The following is a 26,448-nucleotide window of genomic DNA, read 5'->3' on the forward strand; positions in this document are numbered from 1 at the left end:
TGGGGTTACAGGCATGAGCCACTGCACCCGACTGGGATACAAACTCTTAATCATAGCAGACCTTCTGAGGATCCAGGTACCTTTCTGAAGCCCTGCCTTTCCTCCCGCCCCACTTCTTTACAGATTTGTCCCTGTGCCTTTTAACACTGAGGCAGTACGTCTGACTTCCCCTCCTCAGAGATGATAGCATTTTTAGGAGGCCACAGACCAACAGAAGTTGTCTTCATGCATTTCTGGGGTCCGAAAGTAGTTAAAACACACCCCTTAGCCATTTAACTGGTGTGCTTTTCTGGAGAGAAAGGCGTGAGCAGAGGGCACTCCTCAAATAGAAACAGATGCGATAATGGACAATAGGCTTAGGCATGACTCAGCCTTTCCAGCTCCACACGCTCCTTCCCTACCCAACCCAGGAATATAGATCCAAGTGCAACCATGCACTTAGTCAAGAAGGGCTCTTCAAAGTGTGTCCTAATGCCATGAAATTTAATTTTAATAAGAGAGTGGGTAGGGAGGGATCATGGAACTTCTAACTGTTTAAAGGTTATCATGAAGAGTCAGCAAAAATTACAGTAACCAGTGATTCTGGGTAGTCAGCGTCAATGAGGTGGAGAGAAGTGGGAGAGGTGCCTTATCTTTGAAAGGTTAAACTTGCCATCTTTTTTGTTTTTTCTTTTTTTGAAACAGAGTTTTGCTCTTTTGCCCAGGCTGGAGTGCAATGGCGCGATCTCGGCTCACTGCAACCTCTGCCTCCCGGGGTCAAGCGATTCTCGTGCCTCCGCCTCCCAAGTAGCTGGGATTACAGGCATGTGCCCCCACGCCCAGCTAATTTTGTATTTTTAGTAGAGGTGGGGTTTCACTATGTTGTCCAGGCTGGTCTCAAACCTCTGACCTCAGGTGATCCACCTGCCTCGGCCTCCCAAAATGCTGAGATTACAGGCGTGAGCCACCGCACACAGCAAACTTGCCATCTTGACATATTCCTCCAGTGACTGGCATCCATTCTTGGTTGGCGTGTAAGGTATAATACAATGGACAGGTACTTTAAAAGTTTTCAGTAACTTCTACAATGCTAATCAATGTTTTAGGAATATGATTACATTTCTTTTTAAAAAGATAATTTAAGCAAGTTTTGTAAAAAGCACCAAAGGCAAAAAAACTTCATTGAAGTTTTTAAAAAATGTATTAAACTGCTGCATTAAGGTAATGTACTTGCAGAAAAAGAAAAAAAGGTTTAAAAAAAGGACAAGAACAGGAAACAGACGTAGTAAGGGGAGAAGAGTTAGAAAAGAAACTCTCTGGGCAGGGTATGGTAAGCAGGCATCAATAACTGCCTCAGGTGCCATTTAATGCATTCATGTCCTGGGCCTCCTGAGCATCACACAAATTAGTGAAACCCAACAGGGGGATTTGCTTTGACAAGCAGCAATAAAAGTAAAGCTGCTGTCTGTATTGGCAGTAAACTACCTGTGACACTGAGATATACTTTCTGTGTCTGGCTTATTACTCTATCATCTTCCTAAACTGGCTTGTCACAAACGCCTGTTACAAAAATCAGATTCCTGGCCTCCACGTCAGACCTAATGAATCCAAATCTCTCGGCACCTGGGGTTTGATTACTTTTTATTTTTAAGCTCCTCAGCAATGATGGATAGCTTTCTTCCCCGCCCCCCCAAAAATGTTTCAGGAATAGGATTACGTTTCTTTTAAGAAAAAACAATTCAAGCAAGTTTTGTAAAAAGCATCAAAGGCTATACCTATGATGCTGACAATATTTCATCTGACTTATCTGCTTCTTTCCCAAGACTTAGTCTTTCTCTTTGAAGGAGCTGTGTTTCTCCTAGTGGTACTGATCTTTTCATTGCAGCTGCAGGTACAAACGAGGGATTGAGGTGACCATCTTTCAACCTCCAGCTGTTCAGTCAACAAAAATGAAGTACCTGTCAGAGTGCACCCTGCCCTGCAGCACATATTCAAGGCTTTACCTACAAGAACGAAGGTGTTTAACCGAAGGAACTGATGGTAGAATAAAGAGAGCTGGGCGCGGTGGCTCACGCCTGTAATCCCAGCACTTTGGGAGGCGAGGTGGGCGGATCGTTTGACCCCAGGAATTTGAGACCAGCTTGGGCAATATAGTGGGACACCATCTCTACGGAAGGAGGGAAGTGGGGAAGGAAGGAAAGAGGGAAGGAGGGACAGAAGGAAGGAAGGAAGGAAACAGAAAGAAAAGAAAGAAAAAAAGAGAGAAAGAAAGAAAGATTAATTTTAAAAAAGAGTTAAAAGGGGAAAAATACAATGTGGCAGTGGGAGAATTAAGGATGAGATGATTGCATTAGTTCATTGACCATCCCTGAGCAACAGAAACACAATCATGGGTAATCCTCGGCCCCTGCCTACAAGAAGCATGGGTCTAGTTTAGTAGCACTGCCAACCGGACCGACCATTTACACTTCTGTGTGAAATGGGGCAGAGCGGGGAGAAGAGTGCCTGAGCTCACAGCGTTGGCGGGGCGCAGTGAGGTCCGCCAGGAAGGAGAGAAGGAACGTCCCTCTCTGCAACTCATCTAAGGGCCTGCTCGGACCCCGGATCTCACAGCGAGAACTACCGCCTCACTACACCCGCCTTTCCCCGCGCCACCCAACAGCTCCGACGTCTCATCCTCAGGGAGCTGGGCGGGGCGAAGCGGAAGGGGAGGGGCCGACACAACCACGCCCACTAGTCGCGCTCCAAGGCCGCGGCCCCCTTACCGCGAGAACGCGGAGTCCCGCGGACGGCGCACGCACAAACCTCCTGTGACGCCTGCGCCTCCTGGCCCCGCCCTCCGCTCGTGGGAGTGCCGGATGTTTAGCGTTACCATGGAGCCTGGAGGTGCCAGCGAACGCTGCTTGTCGCCTGGGCAACCGGAGAGGACGAAGCAGGACCTAGGTGGCGGCGGTGGTACCGGCTGCAATGGTGTCCAATCCCGTTCATGGCCTGCCCTTTCTTCCGGGCACGTCCTTTAAGGACTCTACGGTGAGAAGTTATCTGCCAGACTCCCACCTGTCCCCACCTTCCAGCAGCTCAGGAGGTTTCCCCGCTCAGTGCACCTCCATTCCCCTCCACTCAAGTCTGTCTTCTCTCCAAACACGTCTTCTGTCCTGACCCTGTTCTTTATTCTGGGCCGAACTTCTGCCGTTCTTCCCTAACCAGCCTCATCCTCTCTCTCCGATCCTTTGCCCTCCGCCTCATCCCTCTCTAGTTTTTTCCCACTCCATCTTGGCAGTGTGTTGGCGCCTTCATTCTCATCCCGTTAGCCGCGTTCTTTCTTATGGCCCTGCTCCTCCAAGCCCCTGCCTCTTGTCCCTTTAGATCACTATTTCCCCCACCCTACTCCCAACCCATCTCTGGGCCCTCTCCCTAGCCCATTCTCTCACATCATAACCTGTCTCCGTCCATCGCCACCCTTAAAACCCCCCACCACTATGCACCTTCATCCTCATTCCCACAGGTCCGTCATTCCGCCCCACCTGCTTCCTCTTCTGAATCCTGTACCCGGTAGTTTCTCCCACTCCCAGCTCCATTTCCTGTTTTGTATGTATATCGATTCCGCTCCTCTTCTTTCCACCAGGTCTTTTTCCTTTCTTCTTTATGCTTGCATCCAACCCCATTATTTTCTCTCCATCTTCTACATTTTCCACAATTTAGTCCCATCCTCTCCCCATTCTTTTCTTTCTCCATTGCGGGTTTTCCCCAAAACTTGCTCACCTTCCTCCCAAACCATCTTTCCCTACTTTGTAAGAGATATTCCTTTCCAGTTCCCTCAAGAATTGATTAGTTGCTGTTTATTCTTCCCCGGCCCTATTCTTTTTATTCTAACGTTTTTGTAAAAAGATTCCTGTTTAGATTTTGTTTTGCTCCTTCCCCCAACCTTGTGTTTTTAGTTGCATTTTCTAGACAAAATTTTTTAAAAAGCAGCAGCAGCTTGGATTCTTCTTTTTTTTTAAACTCTTGCCACAGTTTAGCTCTTAAAATTATTTGTATTTGTTTTAATTCTAACAGGGCTACTGAAATGTATGTGCTGAAAAATCAATAATGAGATTCAGTAGACTGATCATCACAGATGAGCTAACAGTAGTTTATGTTTATATAGTTTAATACTTTAAACTCTTGCCTTCCTCTCCAGCTTCACAAAGTTAAGATAAAATATTTTGTCAATTTATTTTCTTTGGAAGAATAAATTTAGAATGAAATTGAAAGTTTGGTGAGAGAATTTGTATTCTCAATCTCTGTAATTATCCCTGCATTAAGACACAACATCATAGATTTTTAGTTTCAGTGGACTTTTCAGTTTTATGTAATTTAGAAAATGTTGTAGGCATTTGCCTGCCCTATACAGGATGAGCTTAAGCTTTTGGTGTTGGTAAGTGTAGACAGGGCTGAGTTGATACAGGGAATTACAGAGGTGTGGATGGAAGTGCAAAGCTCTAAAAACATATTGCTGTATTACAAGTAAAATGAACTGTGCATTGGACATATTTCAGATTTTAAATACACTGGCCAAGTGTCAACCAATTTTCCCTATTTGAAATTTGAAAAGCATCGTCCGTATACCTTCAGCAGTGAAGGACTGAATATGTATTAATGTAATTCTAAAGACATGCAGATAAGTTAAAAAATTTTTAAAGGGGAGTGGGAAAATGATTTTTAAAAAAGACACACAGAAGGTGAACCATAATGGACAAGAGGGGTGGAAAGGGCCAAGATTGCCTTGCCTGGGGTGTCTGTGAGTTATGGCTGAATGATGGTAGAGACATTTGTCTAAAACAAAGAAATAAACTGAAGTCACTGATGTTGCTTCTGTCTTTGGTGGTGGAAGAAGAGCTTGAAGTTCCATAAATTACCTAATGAGGATCTCAACTCAGCGCATTTTGTTCTATGTCATGTTTACTATATACCTGGAGCAGTCCCTGTCAACTGACTTGTGACTCTGAATACATGACCTTTAAAAACAAATGTCCACAGTTTGTAACCCTTTTAGCAAAAGAAGTTTATTCTGTTGTACCTTTCATGTTAGTACAGATCTTGAAAGATGGTAGGCTGGGCTCTAAAGCAATTAGGATGTAGAAAGTTTTTTTCATAAAAATATTTTTTATGATTAATCCTAAATTGTATCTATATATTTGAATATTATATGTATATAATTTTGAAAATATCCTCACAACAGAAAAAGGAAACCATTAACATAACCTCTAATTTGCCTTTCTACTCTTTTTTATTTAATCTTTTAAATAAAAATGTGTTCATTGTAAAAAATCAACATAATTTAGAAATGTATAATACAGAGGACCAAACCAGTCTCTTCATGCACATATTTCCATGCTTATAATTGCAGTACACATATAATTTTATATGTTGCTTTTTCAGGCTTATTAAATCATAAATATTTTCACCAGGTTGCCACATGATCTTTAAAATCAATATTTTAATGACAGCACCATAATCCATTGAGTGAGTTTTCGATCATTTACTCATGTCTTCATGTGATTGTCTTTTAGATTGTCTTCAACATTTACCATTGTAATGGGCAGCTTCAGGCATATAGTTACTTTTCATAATTCTGGATCATATTCGTAAATAAATGGTCGGGGTAGAATTATTGAGTTCAAGACTTTAAATATATACCATCCAGTTGCTTTCCAAAGAGTTGTAAGAATGTATCACTGTCATTGTGACAAGAGGGACAGGTAAAAATAAATTCATTGCATGTAAAAATAAAATTCACAGAACCATATCTTCTAGGTTCTGCAGTTTTTATGGCCACCAGATATCAGATGAAAAACATGAGAAGACTAGTGAAAAACTTAAGAGTATAGATGAGATACTCTTTTAATCTCTCATGCAAGGTGAATTGGTAGTTAAATTGGGCATTACAGAGCACAGCTTTAAATTTTACTTTAAGCTCGGGTGGCTACTTCGCTCCTTGTTCTTGTTCAAGTGTTTTAACTTAAAATACAGAATCTTTTAATGTAGGTAAGCTTTTATTTTGTTTTGTTTTGTTTTGAGACAGAGTCTCACTGTTGCCCAGGCTGGAGTGCAGTGGTTCAATCATAGCTTATTGCAGCTTGGACCTCCCAGGCTCAGGTGATCCTTCCACCTCAGCCTCCCAAGTAGCTGGGACTATAATAGGCACAAGCCACCACACCCAGCTAATTTTTTTTTTTTTTTTTTAGTTTTTGTAGAGACAGGATCTTGTTGCCCAGGCTGGTCTCGAACTCCTGAGCTGAAGTGATTCTGCCTCTTCAGCCTCCCAGAGTTCTGGGATTATAGGCATGAGCCACCATGCCCAGCCTTAATGTTGGTAAGCTTCTTGATGTAAGTTTTGTGATGCTTATAAGCAAAGATTTAAGTTATATTTTTAAAAGTTAGTTTTTTTTTTACCTAACAAATATTTGTCTAATGTTATTAATGACACATTCTTTTCTTCTTCAGAAAACAGCCTTCCATAGAAGCCAGACGCTGGGCTACAGGAATGGCTATGCAATTGTTCGACGTCCAACAGTTGGGATAGGCGGAGACCGGCTCCAGTTCAACCAGCTGTCCCAGGCTGAGCTGGATGAGTTGGCCAATAAGGCACCAGTCTTAACTTATGGCCAACCTAAACAAGCCCCACCTGCGGATTTTATTCCTGCGCATGTGGCCTTTGACAAAAAGGTATCATCTGGAATTTTAGGGTACCCCTTGAATTAGGGTCTGAGAGCCAACTGCTTGCAGAAAACTTAAAACAGTAAACCACAGAATTTCCAAAGTGCTCTGAGGAGAAAATTGTTCAGATGCCTTAACCCTTAGTCATGGACAGCTGAACTCAGGCTAAAAAGAGGCTTTCTTTAGTCAGGAAGCTGATTACAGGGAGTAAAGTAATTCCCTGTAGACTTCACCAGACTATTTTCCAAATGCAGTTAAAGAAAAGTTGGCTATAATTCTGAATTCTTGAATTTATATTCTATGTTTATCGGCCATGTGTTTTCCACTTTTTAAAGGTACTGTATTCTGTAATCGTGACATATCTAATCTTCATGAGATGCAGAATATCATTATGAAAACAATGACTCCATCTATTGTCAGTTTTCTGCAGGCAGTCTCCATAAGTTTTTGTTTTTCAGGGAACATTTAATGTTTGATATTACATAACCAATGGGTGGTATAACATTTTTGTTTGTTTCTCATTTATTTTTATGTTTTTGCAATGTGAGTTTCCTCATTTCCATCTGTTGACATTACCACATCATTCTTGTTTTTCCTTGTCAATGAGCCTCCTCTTTTCACTAAAGTGAAGTAGCCCTAGCCCTGACCATGTAGCAGAATCACTGGCGAGATTTTTAAGAAAATTATGTTATTCCAACCCTCATCAATTCTAATTTCCAGATGAGCTTTATATGTAACTGGTTCTGAGAAGTACTGATCAGTTTTGATAAGTTAGCTTTCTTAATTTACTCTTAGTCTGTTTCTTTTCTTGTCTTAATTTTTATTTTATTATTCCTGTTAAATGTCTATAACATTTTCATCCAGCCAGCCAACTTTTATTGAGTACCTGTTGTAAGCTAGAGGCTGGGGAGGAGCTATGCCATTTACATTGATAATCACTTATTTTTAAACAATTTTAGTCTCTCAACTAGAATCCGTATTATTTCCTCTTCCCCACTTAACTCATTTATAGGGACACATTCACATATGCATTCATAGGCCGAACCTAAACATCCACTAAACAGTATGATTTATATAATTGGATATATCTTTTCCTTTTGCCTGTTTCTTTTGTTTATTTGTGGCTTTGACAGGCACTGCAAAATCAGCAGAGAAAGGAGAGGGCTGAAAATACAAGAGAGAAGTGGGATAGGCACTAAATAATTACCAAGATATGAATCCTGGTATGTTTAATTTTTACTGAAAAGAATAGTAAGTAACTGTTACAAAGTAGAAGGTGATAAAGTGATATATGTCGTAAGAAAGTATTAGTAAAATTCAGAGGAGAAATTGTGCTTGAGTAGGAAATAGGCTTCCTATTTTTTGTTCTTCTATGTTATTTTACACTAATTGTTGTTACTTAATTTGTACTTATTTAATATCATGATTCATTTCTTTAAGGATAGTGCACATAAAAATATTATTTTTATTTTCCAATTCATTTTACTTGGATCATCACAATTTCTAGATAAATGAGCCTTAGCATAGATAATGGGGTAGAGAGAAGCTAAATGCATGACTTTGAAACTAAGTTTGTTTGTTTATAATAAGGGAATTATGGTTTCCCTGAATTAAATGAAGGTTCTAATTTTAAATGAAGGACCTCTAATACCCGGAGGTCCACATAATAGCCAACATATTTATCTACATTTTGGAAATTCTTAGGACTGTTCCTCATAGACAGAATATAACTTCATTTCTCACTTAGGTAATAAAGACAAGGACATCTATTCCAAATGCCCTCATCTTTTCCCCTTGCTCCCATATAATTCCAGCATCACCCACTATATTCTGTTTCCCAGACTGACGTCCAGCTCTTTATTTCTGATGTTCTTCTTTCATCTTTTTCATCTTCAAGTTTCATATTATTTCTATTTCAGACACTCTAGTGACTGCTTCTCTAGCTAGAGTCATATCATCCTGTCCTCTTTCTATAATACCTTGTGACTCCTTTAAGCAAGAGAACTTTGTTTCTCACTTGACTGTCAAATCACTTACAATCTGACTTCTCCCTACCCACAGCCCCAAAATACTTTCTCCTAGGTTAGCCAGTGCTGTCCTTTTACCAGATCTAGAGAGGTTTACTTTGCCAGCATTGTCTTTGGCCTGTTTGTGCCATCTGACACTGTTGACCATTCCTCCCTTCTTGAAACCACGCTCTTCTTTTGCCTCCATGACTCTCATTTTCCTCCTTTTTTCTATGTGGTTGCTTATTCTTGAGCCTCCCTTCCTTTTTTCAATTCTTAACTTACAAGTATTTTCAAGGTTCTGTCTCATTCTTTATATAATTTTCTTGAGCTCTCACCCACTTTCGTGATTTCAACTGTCACCTCACTGCAGACAATGTCACTATTTAGTTCCAACTCTGACATCATTGAGACGCCAGATCTGTATCCCCCTGGCCCATGGGATATCTTCACCTGGATGAACTGTTGGTACCTCAAGTTCTGTATGTCTCTAACCTATCTCTATCCCTCACCTTTTCCCATAGATCTGCTTTCCCTGTGTGGTTCCACTAGGTAATCCAAGCTTGAAACCTGAGCCATCTTTGGCTTTTTCTCTCCTTTATCCTCCGCACTTAATGAGTTGCCAAGTCAAATATCTCTCACTTTCATTTCCTCTGCCACTATCGTAGTTCAAACAAGCCAAATGACTACCTAACTGTTGTTTTAGTCTCATTCCTAGTCCTTATAACAGGTATGCTGCCTTGTTTATTCTCTAGAGTTCAGCTCTGATTATGTCATTTTTCTGGGAAAATGCCATCAGGCTTTCTTCACCAATACAGTAAACATGTACCACCATTCACCTCACTGTGACTTGAAAGTCATCTTTCATTCTTCTTTCCCCTCACAATCCACATCTAATCTATTAGCAAGTTCTATTGTTTCTGCTTCTAAAATATGTAACTAATTCATTTACTTATTTTCATCATCACTATTACCATAAATTTATTTTCCACAGAGCAGCCAGGCTTATTTTTTGAAAATCAGATTATGTCACATACTGACTGAAACACTTCCATGGCTTCCCTATCATCTATAAAGATCCAACTCTACAGGTTCCTCACAGCCCTACTGGAGCTGGCCCTCCCTGCTCTCTCCCCAGCCTCATCTTGGGTCCTTTTTCTCACCTATCATGTTTCAATACATTGGATTTATTTTTACTGATTTCCTTGAAATGGCAGCATTTGAAAATTCCAATTCAGGGCCTTTTTGTACATGGCGTTTCTCCTATCTGAAATAGCTTCCCCACCATCCTTAAGTGGCTGACTCCATCTTTCCTTTCAGTGAGGCTTTTCCTGGCCACTCTACTATGGCAGTTCCTCCTCATTTTTCTATATCACTTCCCTCTCTTTTTTTTCCCTTCGCAGCACTATATTATAATTTGTGTTGCTGATTTGTTTAGTGTTTATCTGTCCCACCTGAGTGTATACTTTATGAAGGTAAGGACTTATATAGTTTATTATATATTTAGTGCTCAATAAATATTAGTTCTAAAATGACATGAATAATTAACAAATAAAATTTATTTTTTGTCTGTGTCACTGCTGAAAATTGGCAAGCCAAACATGTAACATATACGCTTATAATAATGTAAAATTAAAAACGTGACTTGGCTTTTTATAATGGTGTGTGATATGAAAATATTTATGCAGCATTTCCCCCCTTCATCTTGAAGTAAATACAAATATTTTTATGTTTATTGTGGCATTCTGAGCACTTCCTGGGAGTTAGGAGACCTGGATTCTAATTCTGGGTCTCCTACCAGCTAACATTGTGACCTTGTAGTCACAATCTCTAATTTCCTCGTCTTTAAACTCAGAAGGTTAGAATACATGATAACCAGGAGCCCAGCCTGCTATAAAATTCCATGAAAAGTATATTTTTAAACACAGTATTTAAATATAATTTTTCTTTTTTTTTCTACGTAACGATCAAGTTCTTATTCTACCTGGGAAAGCTGATGTTATCCCACTACTTTAAAAACAATTTTTTTTTTCCGTAGGTTATTGGGGAACAGGTGGTGTTTGGTTACATGAGTAAGTTCTATAGTGGTGATTTGTGAGATTTTGGTGCACCCATTACCCAGGCAGTATACAGTGCCCCCAATTTGTAGTCTTTTATCCCTCACCCCCTTCCTACCCTTTCCCCCTGAGTCCCCAAAGTCCATTGTGTCATTCTTATGCCTTTGCATCCTCATACCTTAGCTACCACTTATGAGTGAGAACATACAATATTTGGTTTCCTATTCCTGAGTTACTTCACTTAGAATAATAGTCTCCAATCTCATCCAAGTCACTGTGAATGCTATTAATTCATTCCTTTTTATGGCTGAATAGTATTCCATCATATATATCACATTTTCTTTATCCACTTATTGATTGATGGGTATTTGGGTTGGTTCCACATTTTTGCAGTTGCAAATTATGCTGCTATAAACATGCATGTGCAAGTATCTTTTTTGTATGATGACTTCTTTTCCTCTGGGTAGATACCCAGTAGTGGGATTGCTGGATCAAATGGTGGTTCTACTTTTAGTTCTTTAAGGAATCTTCATACTGTTTTCCGTAGAGGTTGTACTAGTTTACATTCCCATCAGCAATTCCCAGTTCATTGCATCCACACCAACATCTAATATTTTATGATGTTTTGATTATGCCCATTCTTGCAGGAGTAAGATGATATCGCATTGTGGTTTTGATTTGCATTTCCCTGATCATTAGTGATGTTGAACATTTTTTCATATGTTTGTTGGCCATTTGTATATCTTCTTTTGAGAATTATCTATTCATGTCCTTAGCCCACTTTTTGATGGGCTTCTTTGTTTTTCCTTGCTAATTTGTTTGAGTTCATTGTGAATTCTGGATATTAATCTTTTGTCAGATGTATAGATTATGAAGATTTTTTTCCCACTCTGTGGGTTGTCTGTTTACTCTGCTGACTGTTCCTTTTGCCGTGAAAAAGCTCTTTAGGTTAATTAAGTCCCAGCTATTTATCTTTGTTTTTATTGCATTTGCTTTTGGGTTCTTGGTCATGAAACCCTTGCCTAAGCCAATGTCTAGAAGGGGTTTTCCAATGTTATTTTCTAGAATTTTTATAGTTTCAGGTCTTAGATTTAAGTCCTTGATCCATCTTGAGTTGATTTTTATATAAGGTGAAAGATGAGGATCCAGTTTTATTCTCCTACTTGTGACTTGCCAATTATCCCAGCACAATTTGTTGAATAGGGTGTCCTTTCCTCACTTTATGTTTTTGTTTGCTTTGTCGAAGATCAGTTGGCTGTAAGTATTTGGCTTTATTTCTGGGCCCTCTGTTCTGTTCCATTGGTCTATGTGCCTATTTTTATACCAGTACCATGCTGTTTTGGTAACTATGGCCTTATAGTATAGTTTGAAATCAGGTAGTGTGATGCCTCCAGGTTTATTCTTTTTGCTTATTCTTGCTTTGGCTATGCGGGCTCTTTTTTGGTTCCATATGAAGTTTAGAATTGTTTTTTCTAATTCTGTGAAGAATGATAGTGGTATTTTGATGGGAATTGCATTGAATTTGTAGATTGCTTTTGGCAGTATGGTCATTTTGACAATGTTGATTCCCATCCCATCAGCATGGAATGTGTTTCCATTATTTGTTCCATTATTTGTGTCATCTATGAATTTCTTTCAGCAGTGTTTTGTAGTTTTCCTTGTAGAGGTCTTTTACCTCCTTGGTTAGGTATATTTCTAAGTTTTTGTTTGTTTGTTTGTTTGTTTTTCAGCTATTGTAAAAGGGGTTGAGTTCTTGATTTGATTCTCAGCTTGGTCGCTGTTGGTGTAAAGAAGAGCTACTGATATGTGTATATTAATTTTGTATCCAGAAACTTTGCTGAATTCTTTTATCAGTTCTAGGAGCTTTCTGGAGGAGTCTTTAGGATTTTCCAGGTAAACAATCATATCATCAGTGAACAGTGACAGTTTGACTTCTTTACCTATTTGGATGACCTTTATTTCTTTCTGTTGTCTGATTGCTCTGCCTAGGACTTCTAGTACTGTGCTGAAGAGGAGTGGAGAGAGTGGGCATCCTTATCTTGTCCCAGTTCTCAGAGGGAATGCTTTCAACTTTTCCCCATTCAGCATTATGTTGGCTGTGGGTCTGTCATAGATGGCTTTTATTACGTTGAGGGATGTCCCTTGTATCAATTTTGCTGAGAATTTTAATCAGAAAGGGGTGCTAGATTTTGTTGAATGCTTTTTCTGCATCTATTGAGATGATCATGTGATTTTTGTTTTTAATTCTGTTTATGTGGTGTATCACATTTATTGACTTGCGTATGTTAAATCATCCCTGCATCCCTGGTATGAAACCCACTTAATCGTGGTGGATTATCTTTTTCATATGTTGTTGAATTCGGTTAGCTAGTATTTTGTTAAGGATTTTAGCATCTATGTTCATCAGGGATGTCGGTCTATAGTTTTATTTTTTGGTTATGTCCTTTCCTGGTTTTGGTATTAGGGTGATACTGCCTTCATAGAATGATTTAGGGAGGATTCCCTCTTTCTCTATCTTGTAGAATAGTGCCAGTAGTACCAGTTTTTCTTCGAATATCTGGTAGAATTCTTCTGTGAATCTGTCTGGTCCTGGACTTTTTCCTGCTGGTAATTTTTTAATTATTTCAGTCTTGCTGCTTGTTGGTTTGTTCAGGGTATCTAATTCTACCTGAATTAAGCTAGCAGGGTTTTATCTTTCAGGAATTTATCTATCTACTCTAGGTTTTCTAGTTTATGTGCGTAAAGGTGTTCGTAGTGGCCTTGAATGACCTTTTGTATTTCTGTGGTGTCAGTTGTAATATCGTCCATTTTGTTTCTAATTGAGCTTATTTGGATTTTCTCTCTTCTTTTCTTGGTTAATCTTGCTAATGGTCTATCAATTTTATTTATCTTTTCAAAGAACCAGCTTTTTGTTTCATTTATCTTTTTTTGTTTGTTTGTTTGTTTGTTTCAATTTCATTTGTTTCTGCTTTGATCTTGGTTATTTTCTTTCTTCTGCTGGGTTTGGGTTTGGTTTGTTCTTGTTTTTCTAGTTCCTTGAGGTGTGACCTTAGATTGTCTGTTAGTGCTCTTTCAGACTTTTTGATGTAGGCGTTTTGGGGTTTGAACTTTTCTCTTAGCACTGCCTTTGCTGTATCCCAGAGGCTTTGATAGGTTGTGTCATTATTGTCATTCAGTTCAAATAATTGTTTAATTTCCATCTTGATTTTATTTTTGACCCAAAGCTCATTTAGGAGCAGGTTGTTTAATTTCCATGTATTGGCATGGTTTTGAAGGTTCCTTTTGGAGTTGACGTCCAATTTTATTCCACTATGGTCTGAGAGAGTGCTTGATATAATTTCAATTTTCTTAAATTTATTGAGGCTAATTTTGTGGCCTATCATATTGTCTGTCTTGGAGAAAGTTCCATGTGCTGTTGAATAGAATGTATATTCTGCAGTTGTTGGGTAGAATGTTCTGTAAATATATTAAGTCCATTTGTTCCAGGGTATAGTTTAAATCCATTGTTTCTTTGTTGACTTTCTGTCTTGGCCTGGCTAGTGCTGTCAGTGGAGTATTGAAGTCCCCCCCCTATTATTATGTTGCTGTCTGTCTCACTTCTTAGGTCTATTAGTAATTGTTTTATAAATTGCGTGCTCAAGTGTTAGGTGCATATATATTTAGGATTATGATGTTTTCCTGTTGGACAGGCCTTTTATCATTATATAATGTCCCTTTGTCTTTTTTAATTGCTGTTGCTTTAAAGTTTGTTTTGTCTGATACAAGAATAGCTACTCCTGCTCGCTTTTGGTGTCCATTTGCATGGAATTTCTTTATCCACTCCTTTACCTTAAATTTACATGAGTCCTTATGTATTAGGTGAGTCTCTTGAAGGCAGCAGATGGTTGGTGAATTCTTATCCATTCTGCGATTCTGTATCTTTTAATTGGAGCATTTAGGCTATTTACATTCAACATTAGTATTAAGATGTGAGATACCATTCCATTCATCGTGCTATTTGTTGTCTGTATACCTGGATTTTTTGTTTTTTGTTTTTAATTGTATTTTTGTTTTATAGGTCCTGTGAGATTTATGCTTAAAGAGGTTCTGTTTTGATGTGTTTTGATTTGTTTCAAGATTTAGAGCTCTTTTTAGCAGTTCTTGTAGTGCTAGCTTGGTAGTGGCAAATTCTCTCAGAATTTGTTTTTCTGAAAAAGACTGTATCTTTCCTTCATTTATGAAGCTTAGTTTCACTGAATACAAAATTCTTGGCTGATAATTCTTTTGTTTGAGGAGGCTGAAGATAGTGCCCCAATCCCTTCTAGCTTGTAGGGTTTCTGCTGAGAAACTGCTATTAATCTGATAGGTTTTCCTTTATAGGTTACCTGGTGCATTTGCCTCACAGGTCTTAAGATTCTTTCCTTCATCTTAACTTTAAATAACCTGAGGAAAGTGTGCCTAGGTGATGATCTTTTTGTAGTGAATTTCCCAGGTATTCTTTGAGCTTCTTGTGTTTGGATGTCTAGAGAAGTTTTCCTTGATTATTCCCCCAAATATGTTTTCCAGACTTTTAGATTTTTCTTCTTCAGGAATGCTGATTATTCTTAGGTTTGGTTATTTAACATAATCCCAAACTTTTTAGAGGCTTTGTTCATATTTTCTTATTCTTTTTTCTTTGTCTTTGTTGGATTGGGTTAATTAGAAAACCTTGTCTTTGAGCTCTGAACTTCTTTCTTCTGCTTGTTTGATTCTATTGCTGAGACTTTCCAGAGCAGTTTGCATTTCTATAAGCACATCCATTGTTTCCTTAAGTTTTGATTGTTTTTTTATTTATGCTATTTCATTGAAAAAAAATTCCCTTCACTTCTTGTATCATCTTTTTTATTTCCTTAAATTGGGCTTTGCCTTTCTCTGGTGCCTCCCTGATTAGCTTCTAATAATTTACCTTCTAAATTATTAGGTAAATTAGGGATTTCTTCTTGGTTTCAATCTATTGCTGGTGAGCTAGTGTGATTTTTGGGGGGCATTAAAGAACCTTGTTTTGTCATATTACCAGAGTTGGTTTTCTGGTTCCTTCTCATTTGGGTAGACTCTGTCAGAGGGAAGGTCTAGGGCTCAAGGCTGTTGTTCAGATTCTTTTGTCCAACGGGATGTTCCTTTGATGTAGCATTCTCTCCCTTTTCCTGTGGATGTGGCTTTCTGAGAGCCGAGCTGTAGTGATTGTTATCTCTCTTCTGGATCTAGGCATCCAGCAAGTCTACCAGGCTCCAGGCTGGTACTGGGGGTTGTCTGCACAGAGTCCTGTGCTGTGAGCTGTCTGTGGGTCTCTCAGCCATAGATACCAGCACCTGCTCCGGTGGAGGTGGCAGGGGGGTGAAACGGACTCTGTGAGGATCCTTAGCCTTGGTTGTTTAATGTACTATTTTTGTGCTGGTTGGTCTCCTGCCAGGAGGTTGTGTTTTCAAGATAGCATTAGCTGTGGTAGTATGGGGGGGAACAGGCAGTGGGTGGGCCCCTAGAACTCCCAAGAGTATATGCCCTTTGTCTTCAGTTACCAGGGTGGGTAGGGAAGGACCGTTAGGTTGAGGCAGGGCAAGGTGTGTTTGAGCTCAGACTGTCCTTGGGCAGGTCTTGCTGTGGCTGCTGTGGAGGATGGGGGTGAGGGTCTGAGGTCAACAGAGTTGTGTTCCTAGGAAGATTATGGCTGCCTCTACTGTGTACTTCAGGTTGTCAGGGAAGTGGGGGAAAGCCAGCAGTCATAGAGCTCACCCAGCTCCCATGCAACCCAAAGGTCCAATTTCACTCCCACTGTCCCACCCCTCTCCAACAGCACCAAGTCTGTTTCCAGGCAGTGGGTGAGCAGGGCTGAGAACTTGCCCCAGGCTACCTGCCTCCCAGCTTTGAAAGCAAGTGGGGCTTTCCTTCTTCCCCAACCTGTGGAATCTGTACACTGGATTCACACCCTCTCCCGAGTTCTGGCCAGGAGACTTCTCGATTGGTTCAAATCGTTACAGAGTTCAGCTAGAGGTTCCCTTCTTCCTGTGGCCTTTTCCCAGTGCCTCTGGCTGCCCTCCCCAAGTACCCCTGTGAAGCAAGGCAGAAATGGCTTGGTAGGGGACCCCAGCGAGACCATAGGACTTTTTCTGCTGCTTCCTCTACCCCCGTATTTCACTCGGCTCTCTCAGTTGACCCAGCTCCAGGTAAGGTCAGAATCTTCTCCTGTAATATAGACTTTCAGGTTCGTCAGTGGGGGTGTGTGTTCGGGGACAGATGATCTACCTTTCCCACTTCCATAGTTTGGGCACTCACAGTATTTGGGATGTCTCCCGGGTCCTGCAGGAGCAATTTGCTTCCTTCAGAGGGTCTGTGGATTCTCTCTGCTTTCCTAATTTATTCCTGCAGTCATCCTGGAGCAAAAGTTCACAGTGCGAGCCTTCACACGCTGCTCTGCCCATCTGAGTGGGAGTTACAATCTAGTCCTGCCTTCCGTCTGCCATGATTCCAGGGAAACTTTCCAAAGAGCTTTTCTACATTAACTCTTCTACTCCATTCATTCTTTGTGGGAGGAGCACAGAACTCTTAATTCTGTTCTTAATAAATAGATAAGTGCCTTTTAAAAATTAACAATCAATTAAGTAATTCTTTTTGATTAGCATATTCTTTACCTGAGACCTTACATATATATAGTTATATATAGTTATATATATAGTCATATATAGTTATATATAGTCATATATAGTTATATATAGTTATATATAGTCATATATAGTTATATATACAGTTATATACAGTTTTATATATATAGTTTTATATATATAGTTATATATAGTTATATATAGTTTTATATATAGTTTTATATAGTTATATTTAGTTATATATAGTTATATATATAGTTATATATATAGTTATATATAGTTATATATAGTTATATATAGTTATATATATAGTTATATATATAGTTATATATAGATATATATAGTTATATATGGTAATATATATAGTTATATATAGAGTTATATATAGTTATAGTTATATATAGTTATATATAGAGTTATATATAGAGTTGTATATATAGTTATATATAGTTATATATAGAGTTATATATAGAGTTATATATATAGTTATATATAGTTATAGATATATAGTTATAGTTATAGATATATAGTTATATATAGTTATAGATATATAGTTATATATATAGTTATAGATATATAGTTATATATATATGTATCTCCTTGCCTCCCATTCTGAGGCCAACTTCCTGTTGCCATAGGCATTTTCATGCCCACCAATCTTAGAAAACAGATGGTTTGGGAACGTGGCTGTGGCCACAGACTCGATCTTTGGTTATCTTCTCTGTGATTCTCTTCTCACTCCTTTGGTGAGTTGTCCAGGTTCATGGCTTGAAATGTCCTCTTTATGATGATAAGTTGTCCTCTAAACATATGTACACATAAATGCCTATTTGACATCTCCTCTTGAATGTCTAATAAATATCTCAAATTAAGCATATCTAAAACTGAACTCCCAATTTTGTCTTCTTACCTCCAAAATCTGTTCTGCAGCAATCTTCTTCATATCAATTTGATAGTAATTCTATTCTTTCATTTGCTTGGCCAAAAATGTTTGCATTATCCTTGAATGTTCTGTAATATTTACTTCTTCCCCTAAACCCAGTCCTGCAGTATAAATTACCCCCTGCAGTATACAACTTGTACTGTCACTTAAATTCAGTGTCTAAAATCAACCTCACCATCTGCCATACCCAAATTATCTTCTCCTTATGTTTACATTTCTATGGGATCACTACTGTATCGCCAGAACTGGGTTTTCCTCAACACCTCATCTGCTTCCACCTTCCCACTTCCTTACTGTCAATCCAGTCAGACTTCTGCTTTTCCATTGCTGGTAATTAATTACTGCAGACCTGGACTACTGAAGGGGCTTTCAGTCTGATTGCCATGCCTAGTACTTCCTCCTCCATCATAGCCTGCATACTGCTGCTGGGTTTCCTTCCTCTGCTTCTGTTATTACCACTGCTTAGAAGCCCCCCTTGTATCCTCTGCTGATCTAAAATCTTTCACTCTTCAAGTCTAATACGTCTCTTGTTTCCTCCTAGTTAAGCTTTCTCTGACCACTTTAGCCCACACAGATTCCTTCTTGGAACCACGATAGCATTTGTTACCTGAGAAGTAGCAAGATGTGTGGAGAGAATATTGGGTTGTGAGTTAATAGTCTGAATTTTAGTTCCAGTTCTGGCCCTAACCCCTTACGTGGCCTCAGGCAAGCCACCTTACCACCCTGGGTCTCAGTTTCCTCCTTTATAAAATAAGTGGAGTTGGGCTAGCTGATCAGTTCAGCTTTAACATTTTATGTATTTATAAATATATGGTTCAGATACAGTCCATTTTATATATGAATTACTATGATCATGTCCCCTCTTTCAGTTCTTTGCAGTTGATCTAAAATGTTACTTCAACATTATCTGTCCTTTGCTTTTACCATGTTATTTTTCTCCTTCAAACATTCCACTGCACTTATCCATTTTATCTTTTTATTATGAGTTTTAAGGCCTTCATTATATTCACATTTCTCCTATGCACTTGTATGCACTTGCCAGTTCTCTTGGTTTTTATCTTGTTTTTCCACAGTAGTTACGCTACCCTTTTTTTTTTTTTTAGCAACAGTGCCCGTGTATAGAATTATTTCATCTTTCCATTTATCAAGACACATTTGTGTTTCATTTAGGGTCTTCTTGATTTGTTCCTCTTATTCTAGTAGAGGCTTGGGTAGACTATCTTGCCGGCTTAGAATCCCATTCTAATACTTTCTCTCCTTGAAAAGACACATTAAAAACAGAGACAAAATAACAGAAATTTAAAAATCCCAAAGCATGTTAACATATGCTTTTTATAATATTGTTTTATGCTTTTTATTTTTTATTTTTGTGAGATGGAGTCTCACTCTGTCACCCACGCTGGAGTGCAGTGGTGCTAACTCAGCTCACTGCAGCCTCCACCTCCTGGGTTCAAATGATTCTCCTACCACAGCCTCCCAAGTAGGTGGAATTACAGTTGCCCACCACCAAGTCTGGCTAATTTTTGTATTTTTAGTACAGACGGGGTTTCACCATGTTGGCCAGGCTGGTCTCAAACACCTTAACTCAGATGATCTGCCTGCCTCGGCCTCCCAGAGTCCTGGGATTACAGGCGTAAGCCACCGCACCTGGCATGTTTTATGTTTTTTAAATGTGTAATCTATATATTGATACCATTTTCACTTCACATTGATGATGATGCTCCCCAGAGGACCAATGGTTTGCTCAATGTAATATATATGTTCCTGAGCACAATGAGGGTATTTACCACCTTTTAGAGATTCTATAGCGGATTGATGATGAGGGTATGTACACACCCTTCGAAGATTCTATAGTGGACTGATGATGTGAAAGTCATTCATATAAAGTCTATAATAATGAATGTAATTAATATACATTTACAAAGGACTACACTTCTAAAGAAGTGCAATTAAGCCTTCATTTTCAGTTTGAAGCCAAAAATCGCAATCTTATCCAAGAACTTTTACTCTTCCCAGAAGTTCTTGGAGGGACTTTTGACATGGAGGTGAAGCTAGTAAAGTCCTTTAAGATGTATTCTCACCAAGGAACATGTGCAATAAATAGTTTATACACATTGTGAGTATTTAAAGCATATATCAGCAAACTTTTTCTGTAAAGAGGCAGTTAGCATATATTTTGGCCATTGCAGTGGTTTTAGTCTGTGTAGTCTGCCACAACAAAATACCACAGATTGAGTTGCTTAAATAATAGAATTTATTTTCTCACAGTTCTGGAGGTTGGAGGTCCAAGATCAAGGTGCCAGCTGGTTTGAATTCTGGTGAGGGCTCTCTTCCTGGCTTGCATACAGCAGTCTTCTTGCTATGTCTTCATGTGGTCTTACCTTGGTGTGTACATGTAGGAGTTAGGGGAGGGAAGTAACTCTCTTTCTCTTCTTCTTCTCTTCTAAGGCCACCAGTTCTATGGGATTAGACTTAAAGGTGGCATACCTCTATCCTTAAGATCTCGTTTAACCTTAATTACCTCCTAAGGATCCTGTCTCCAAATATAGTCACATTGAGGGTTAGGGGTTCAACATATGAATTTTGGGGATGAGGGGGACACAATTTAGTCTGTGTGTCTCTGTCACAACTATTCAACTCTTCCCTTGTAATGGGAGAGCAGCTGTTAACAAAAAAGCGTAAATTATTTACATAATTATTTGTGGATTGAAAATTTAAATTTTTATAATTTCCATGTGTTATGAAATATTTTTAAAAATTTTTTAAACCATTTAAATATGTAAAACCCATTCTTAGCTTGCAGGTAATAAAAAAAACAGGTGGCAGGTTAGATTTGTCCCATGGACTATAGTTTGCAGTATCTGTAGTTTTAGAGTATCAAGATTTACAGGATAGGAGTGATGAATGTTAAAATCTCCCTGTGTGATTCTGTTTTCAGGAAGGTACTTGATATTTTTCAGATGACTATGACAAGCTAATAGTACACCATTTCTCCTTTCCTTGCATGTTACAGGTACTGAAATTTGATGCCTATTTCCAAGAAGATGTTCCTATGTCAACTGAGGAACAGTATAGGATCCGTCAAGTGAACATTTACTATTATCTAGAAGATGACAGCATGTCTGTCATAGAGCCTGTTGTAGAAAATTCTGGAATCCCTCAAGGCAAGTTAATAAAACGCCAGCGGCTAGCCAAGAATGACCGGGGCGACCATTACCATTGGAAAGACCTAAATCGAGGAATAAACATCACAATTTATGGCAAAACTTTCCGCGTTGTTGACTGTGACCAATTCACACAGGTATAGCATATATTTTTGAGAGTTGTGGGGTCTGAGGCATCATTATAATTTATAGAAGGATACATTTCATTTATTAGGGTAAGGGGAGGACATTGGTAATCGGTCCTGCATGAATTATTATGGTTGGCTAGGTTATTTGCATGTGCGTATGTGCTAATATGTGCCAACACTAGTAGTAACATAATTTTTTCAGAATGATATTAATACTTATTCACTCAAAATCAAACTCTCATCATAGCTGAATAATTTGGTAAGAAACCAGGTTAAAATGGCAGTTCAAACAGGGAGTAGGGGAATAGCACCCCTGCTGGGATAGAATTATGGAAGAGGGATTAAACGTTTTATCTTAAGTGTGAGTTTACGAAAATAGCACTACTTCTATTAGCAGATATGAGCCTAAAATTTTTTGTGTAGCTTATATATTTTTGGTAAATGATACTTGCTATATTCTAGGAAAGCTTACCATCTAAAGAATTTCTGAAATAAAACCATTTTTAAATGAAAAAACCTCTTCTATATGTAAAAAGTCCTCTACTTTCTTTATTTCGTAAGTTTGGATTTTTTAATACAAAGGAAACTTTTCTTAAAGTTACATGCATAGAGGATATAGATGGCCTTTCTTTACTACAAAGTGTAGGAATTAGGAAGTCAATTCCAAATTTGTCTTAGTTAAAAAATATTTCTAGCAGCAAAGATATAGTTTCTGAAGTATTTTATGTCCTTATTCCAGGATACCTAGTGCCATATGTGACTAATTTTTACCATGCACTGAGCTCCTATGAATCCATTATTGTTTTCATTTAGTAGTTCGTTTAACAAATATTTATTTGCATGCCTGCTTTGTTCCATGCACTGTTCTAGGTGCCAGATGTAAGGACTTGCCCCTATAGAGGTTCCAATCTTGTTGGAGGAGATAAACAATAGCAAATAAATAGATTGGTTATATGTCAGATGATGATAGCAGCAATGGAGGAAAATAAAGCTGAGTAAAGGAAATGGAAGTTGAGGGGCTCTTTATAGAGGCGGATCAGAGAATGCCTCAGTGATAAGATGACATATGAATAGAGGCCTGAAGGAAGTAAAGAAAGGAGCCATGGCATCAGTGCCATTCCAAAGCAATAGAGAAAAATAGCTTCAAAAGTAGAGGTGCTAGACCATCTTTGAGATATTCTCCTGTTCCAACATATTTTTATCTCTTTGCTTTTTAGGTATCTGAGGTCTTATATATCACAGGCAGTTTCACAATTGTACCAACAGTGAGAAATGATAAAATGTTATCTAAACATAAATGTATTAACAATTATTTTTACAGTTGTGTTTTCATAACAATTATTTTTACAGTTGTGTTTTTATGGGCAATTTGAACATTTGCAAGTTAATCACTGAGCATTTGACCTAATCTATTTATAGTCGGTTCTCATTATTCACAGTAATTAGGACTATAAAGTCACCACAAACACTGAATTAGTGTATACTGAACCACTGGTCTTAGAGGAAATACAGGGTTAGGTTCCCACCAATCTCTGGCCACATTTTTGTCAACTGATCAATACATAAGTTTGATTTATGTATGTTTCTGTTTAAAGACACCTTATTTAATATATATGGTTGATTCATTAACATTAAACTCACACCCAACAGCACTATAACTCATGTCTTAACAAAGCTTATCTAAGACATGCAATTTCTCCATGAGGTGTGTTACAGCCTTCTTGTGCTTAGGAACACTAAATAGCATCTCAGCACTAGGCATTGGGACCCTTTAAACAGCAAAATCACCAACAAGAAACACAAAAATGCAAAAAATCTGGCACCTTCATGTATATGTATATGTATGTGTATATGTATCACATTTTCTTTTTCCAGTTTACCATTGATGGGCATTCAGGTTGATTCCATGTCTTTGCTATTGTGAATAGTGCTGCGATGAACATACTTGTGGATATGTCTTTATGGCAGAATGATTTGGGGATATACCCAATAATGAGATTCCTAGGTCAAATGGTAGTTCTGTTTTCAGGTCTTTTAGGAATCACCACACTGCTTTCTACAATGGTTGAACTACTTTATACTCTCATCAACAGTGGATAAACATTTCTTTTTCTCCACAACCTTGGCAGCACCTGTTATTTTTTACTTTTTAATAATAGCCATTCTGACTGGTGTGAGATGATATTTCATTGTGGTTTTGATTTGCATTTCTCTAATAATAGTGATATTGAGCTTTTTTTTTCATATGCTTATTGGCCATGTGTATGTCTTCTTTTGAGAAGTGTCTGTTCATGTCCTTTGCCCACTTTTTAATGGGATTCTTTGCTTTTTTTCTTGTAAATTAAAGTTTCTTATAGATGGTGCATATTGGACCTTTGTCAGATGCATAGTTTGCAAATATTTCTTTCCCATTCTTTACATTGTCTTTTTACTCTGTTGATGCTTTCTTTTGCTCTGCGGAAGCTCTTACGTTTAATTAGATACCATTTGTCAATTTTTGCTTTTGTTGTGATTGCTTTTGGTGTCTTTGTCATGAAATCTTTGCCCATTCCTACATTTAGAATAGTGTTGCCTTGGTTGTCTTCCAGGGTGTTTATAGTTTTGGGTTTTACATTTAAGTCTTTTATCTATCTTGAGGTGATTTTTATATCTGGTGTAAGATATATGGCTAGCTTATGGCTAGCAGGTTATCCCAGCACCTTTCCCCATTGCTTATTTTTGTCAACTTTGTTGAAGATCAGATAATTATAGGTGTGCAGCCTTATTTCTGAGCTCCCTATTCTATTCCATTGGTCTATGTGTCTGTTTTTGTACCAGTACTATACTGTTTTGGTTACTGTAGCCCTGTAGTATAGTTTGAAGGCAGGTAACATGATGCCTCCAGCTTTGTTCTTTTGCTTAGAATTGCCTTGACTATTAAGGCTCTTTTTGGGTACCACTGAATTTTAAAGTATTTTTTTCTAGTTCTGTGAAGAGTGTCATTGGCAATTTGATAGGAATAGCATTGAATCTGTACATTGCTTTGGGCAGTATGGTGACTTTAAAGATATTGATTTTTCGTATCCATGAGCATGTAATGTTTTTTCATTTGCTTGTGTTATCTCTGATTTCCTTAAGCAGTGTTTTGTAATTCTCATTGTAGAGATCTTTCATCTCCCTGGTTAGCTGTATTCCTAGGTATTTTATTCTTTTTGTGACAGTTGTAAATGGGATTGTGTTCCTGATTTTGCTCTCAGATTGGCTGTTGTTGGTGTATAGGAATGCTAGTGATTTTTGTATGTTGATTTTGTGTCCTAAAATTTTGCTGAAGTTGTTTATTAACTTAAGGAGTTTTTGGGACGAGGCTCTGGAGTTTTCTAGATATAGAATCATGTTGTCTCCAAACAGGGATAGTTTGACTTTCTCTCTTCCTACTTGGATGTCCTTCATTTCTTTCTCTTGACTGACTGTTCTGGCCAAGACTTCCAATATTGTGTTGGATAGAAGTTGTGAGAGAGGGCATCCTTTTCTTGTGTCAGTTTTCAAGAGGAATGCTTCCAGCTTTTCCCTGTTCAGTATAATGTTGGCTGTGGGTTTTTCATAGCTGGCTCTGGTTATTTTGAGGTGTGTTCCTTTAATACCTAGTTTATTTATTTATTTTATTATTATACGTTAAGTTATGGGGTACATGTGCACGACGTGCAGGTTTGTTACATATGTATACATATGCCATGTTGGTGTGCTGTACCCGTTAACTCGTCATTTACATTAGGTATATCTCCTAGTGGTATCCCTCCCCACTCCCCCAACCCTACGACAGGCCCCAGTGTGTGATGTTCCCCACCCTGTGTCCAAGTGTTCTCATTGTTCTATTCCCACCTATGAGTGAGAATATGCAGTGTTTGGTTTTCTGTCCTTGTGATAGTTTGCTCAGAATGATGGTTTCCAGCTTCATCCATGTCCCTACAAAGGACATGAACTCATCCTTTTTTATGGCTGCATAGTATTCCATGGTGTATATGTGCCACATTTTCTTAATCCAGTCTATCATTGTTGGACATTTGCGTTGGTTCCAAGTCTTTGCTGTTGTGAATAGTGTCGCAGTAAACATACGTGTGCATGTGACTTTATAGCAGCATGATTTATAATCCTTTGGGTATATGCCCAGTAATGGGATGGCTGGGTCAAATGGTATTTCTAGTTCTAGATCCTTGAGGAATCACCACACTGTCTTCCATAATGGTTGAATTAGTTTACACTCCCACCAACAGTGTAAAAGCATTCCTATTTCTCCACATCTCTCCAGCACCTGTTGTTTCCTGACTTTTTAATGATCGCCATGCTAACTGGCATGAGATGGTATCATTGTCGTTTTGATTTGCATTTCTCTGATGGCCAGTGATGATGAGCATTTTTTCATGTGTCTGTTGGCTGCATAAATGTCTTCTTTTGAGAAGTGTCTGTTCATATCCTTCGCCCACTTTTTGATGAGGTTGTTTGATTTTTTCTTGTAAATTTGTTTAAGTTCTTTGTAGATTCTGGAACTTAGCCCTTTGTCAGATGGGTAGATTGTAAAAATTTTCTCCCATCCTGTAGGTTGCCTGTTCACTTTGATGGTAGTTTCTTTTGCTATGCAGAAGCTCTTTAGTTTAATTAGATCCCATTTGTCAATTTTGGCTTTTGTTGCCATTGCTTTTGGTGTTTTAGTCATGAAGTCCTTGCCCATGCCTATGTCCTGAATGGTATTGCCTAGGTTTTCTTCTAGGGTTTTTATGGTTTTAGGTCTAACATTTAAGTCTTTAATCCATCTTGAATTAATTTTTGTATAAGGTGTAAGGAAGTGATCCAGATTCAGCTTTCTACATATGGCTAGCCAGTT

The 26,448-nt window shown here is 38.4% G+C and overlaps 1 protein-coding gene across 2 annotated transcripts in view; it reads left to right on the top strand.

Moving 5' to 3' along the window:
- The first annotated feature begins 683 nt into the window (after positions 1 to 683).
- Positions 684 to 26,448, top strand: part of EFHC1 (EF-hand domain containing 1) — a 73,486-nt gene continuing 47,721 nt past the window's right edge. Inside the window, exons 1-3 of one of the 2 annotated variants that reach the window (XM_054490757.2) lie at positions 684 to 3,009; positions 6,466 to 6,687; positions 21,312 to 21,599. In XM_054490757.2, the coding sequence (XP_054346732.2) occupies positions 2,947 to 3,009; positions 6,466 to 6,687; positions 21,312 to 21,599 (573 nt within the window). In that variant the 5' untranslated portion in view covers positions 684 to 2,946. Of the gene's footprint in view, positions 3,010 to 6,465; positions 6,688 to 7,819; positions 7,902 to 21,311; positions 21,600 to 26,448 lie in introns of those variants that run through there. The other variant, XM_054490759.2, reaches the window with a different exon arrangement.

This window comes from Pongo pygmaeus, chromosome 5, assembly GCF_028885625.2.
Source record: "Pongo pygmaeus isolate AG05252 chromosome 5, NHGRI_mPonPyg2-v2.0_pri, whole genome shotgun sequence".
NCBI classification, from domain to species: domain Eukaryota; kingdom Metazoa; phylum Chordata; class Mammalia; order Primates; family Hominidae; genus Pongo; species Pongo pygmaeus.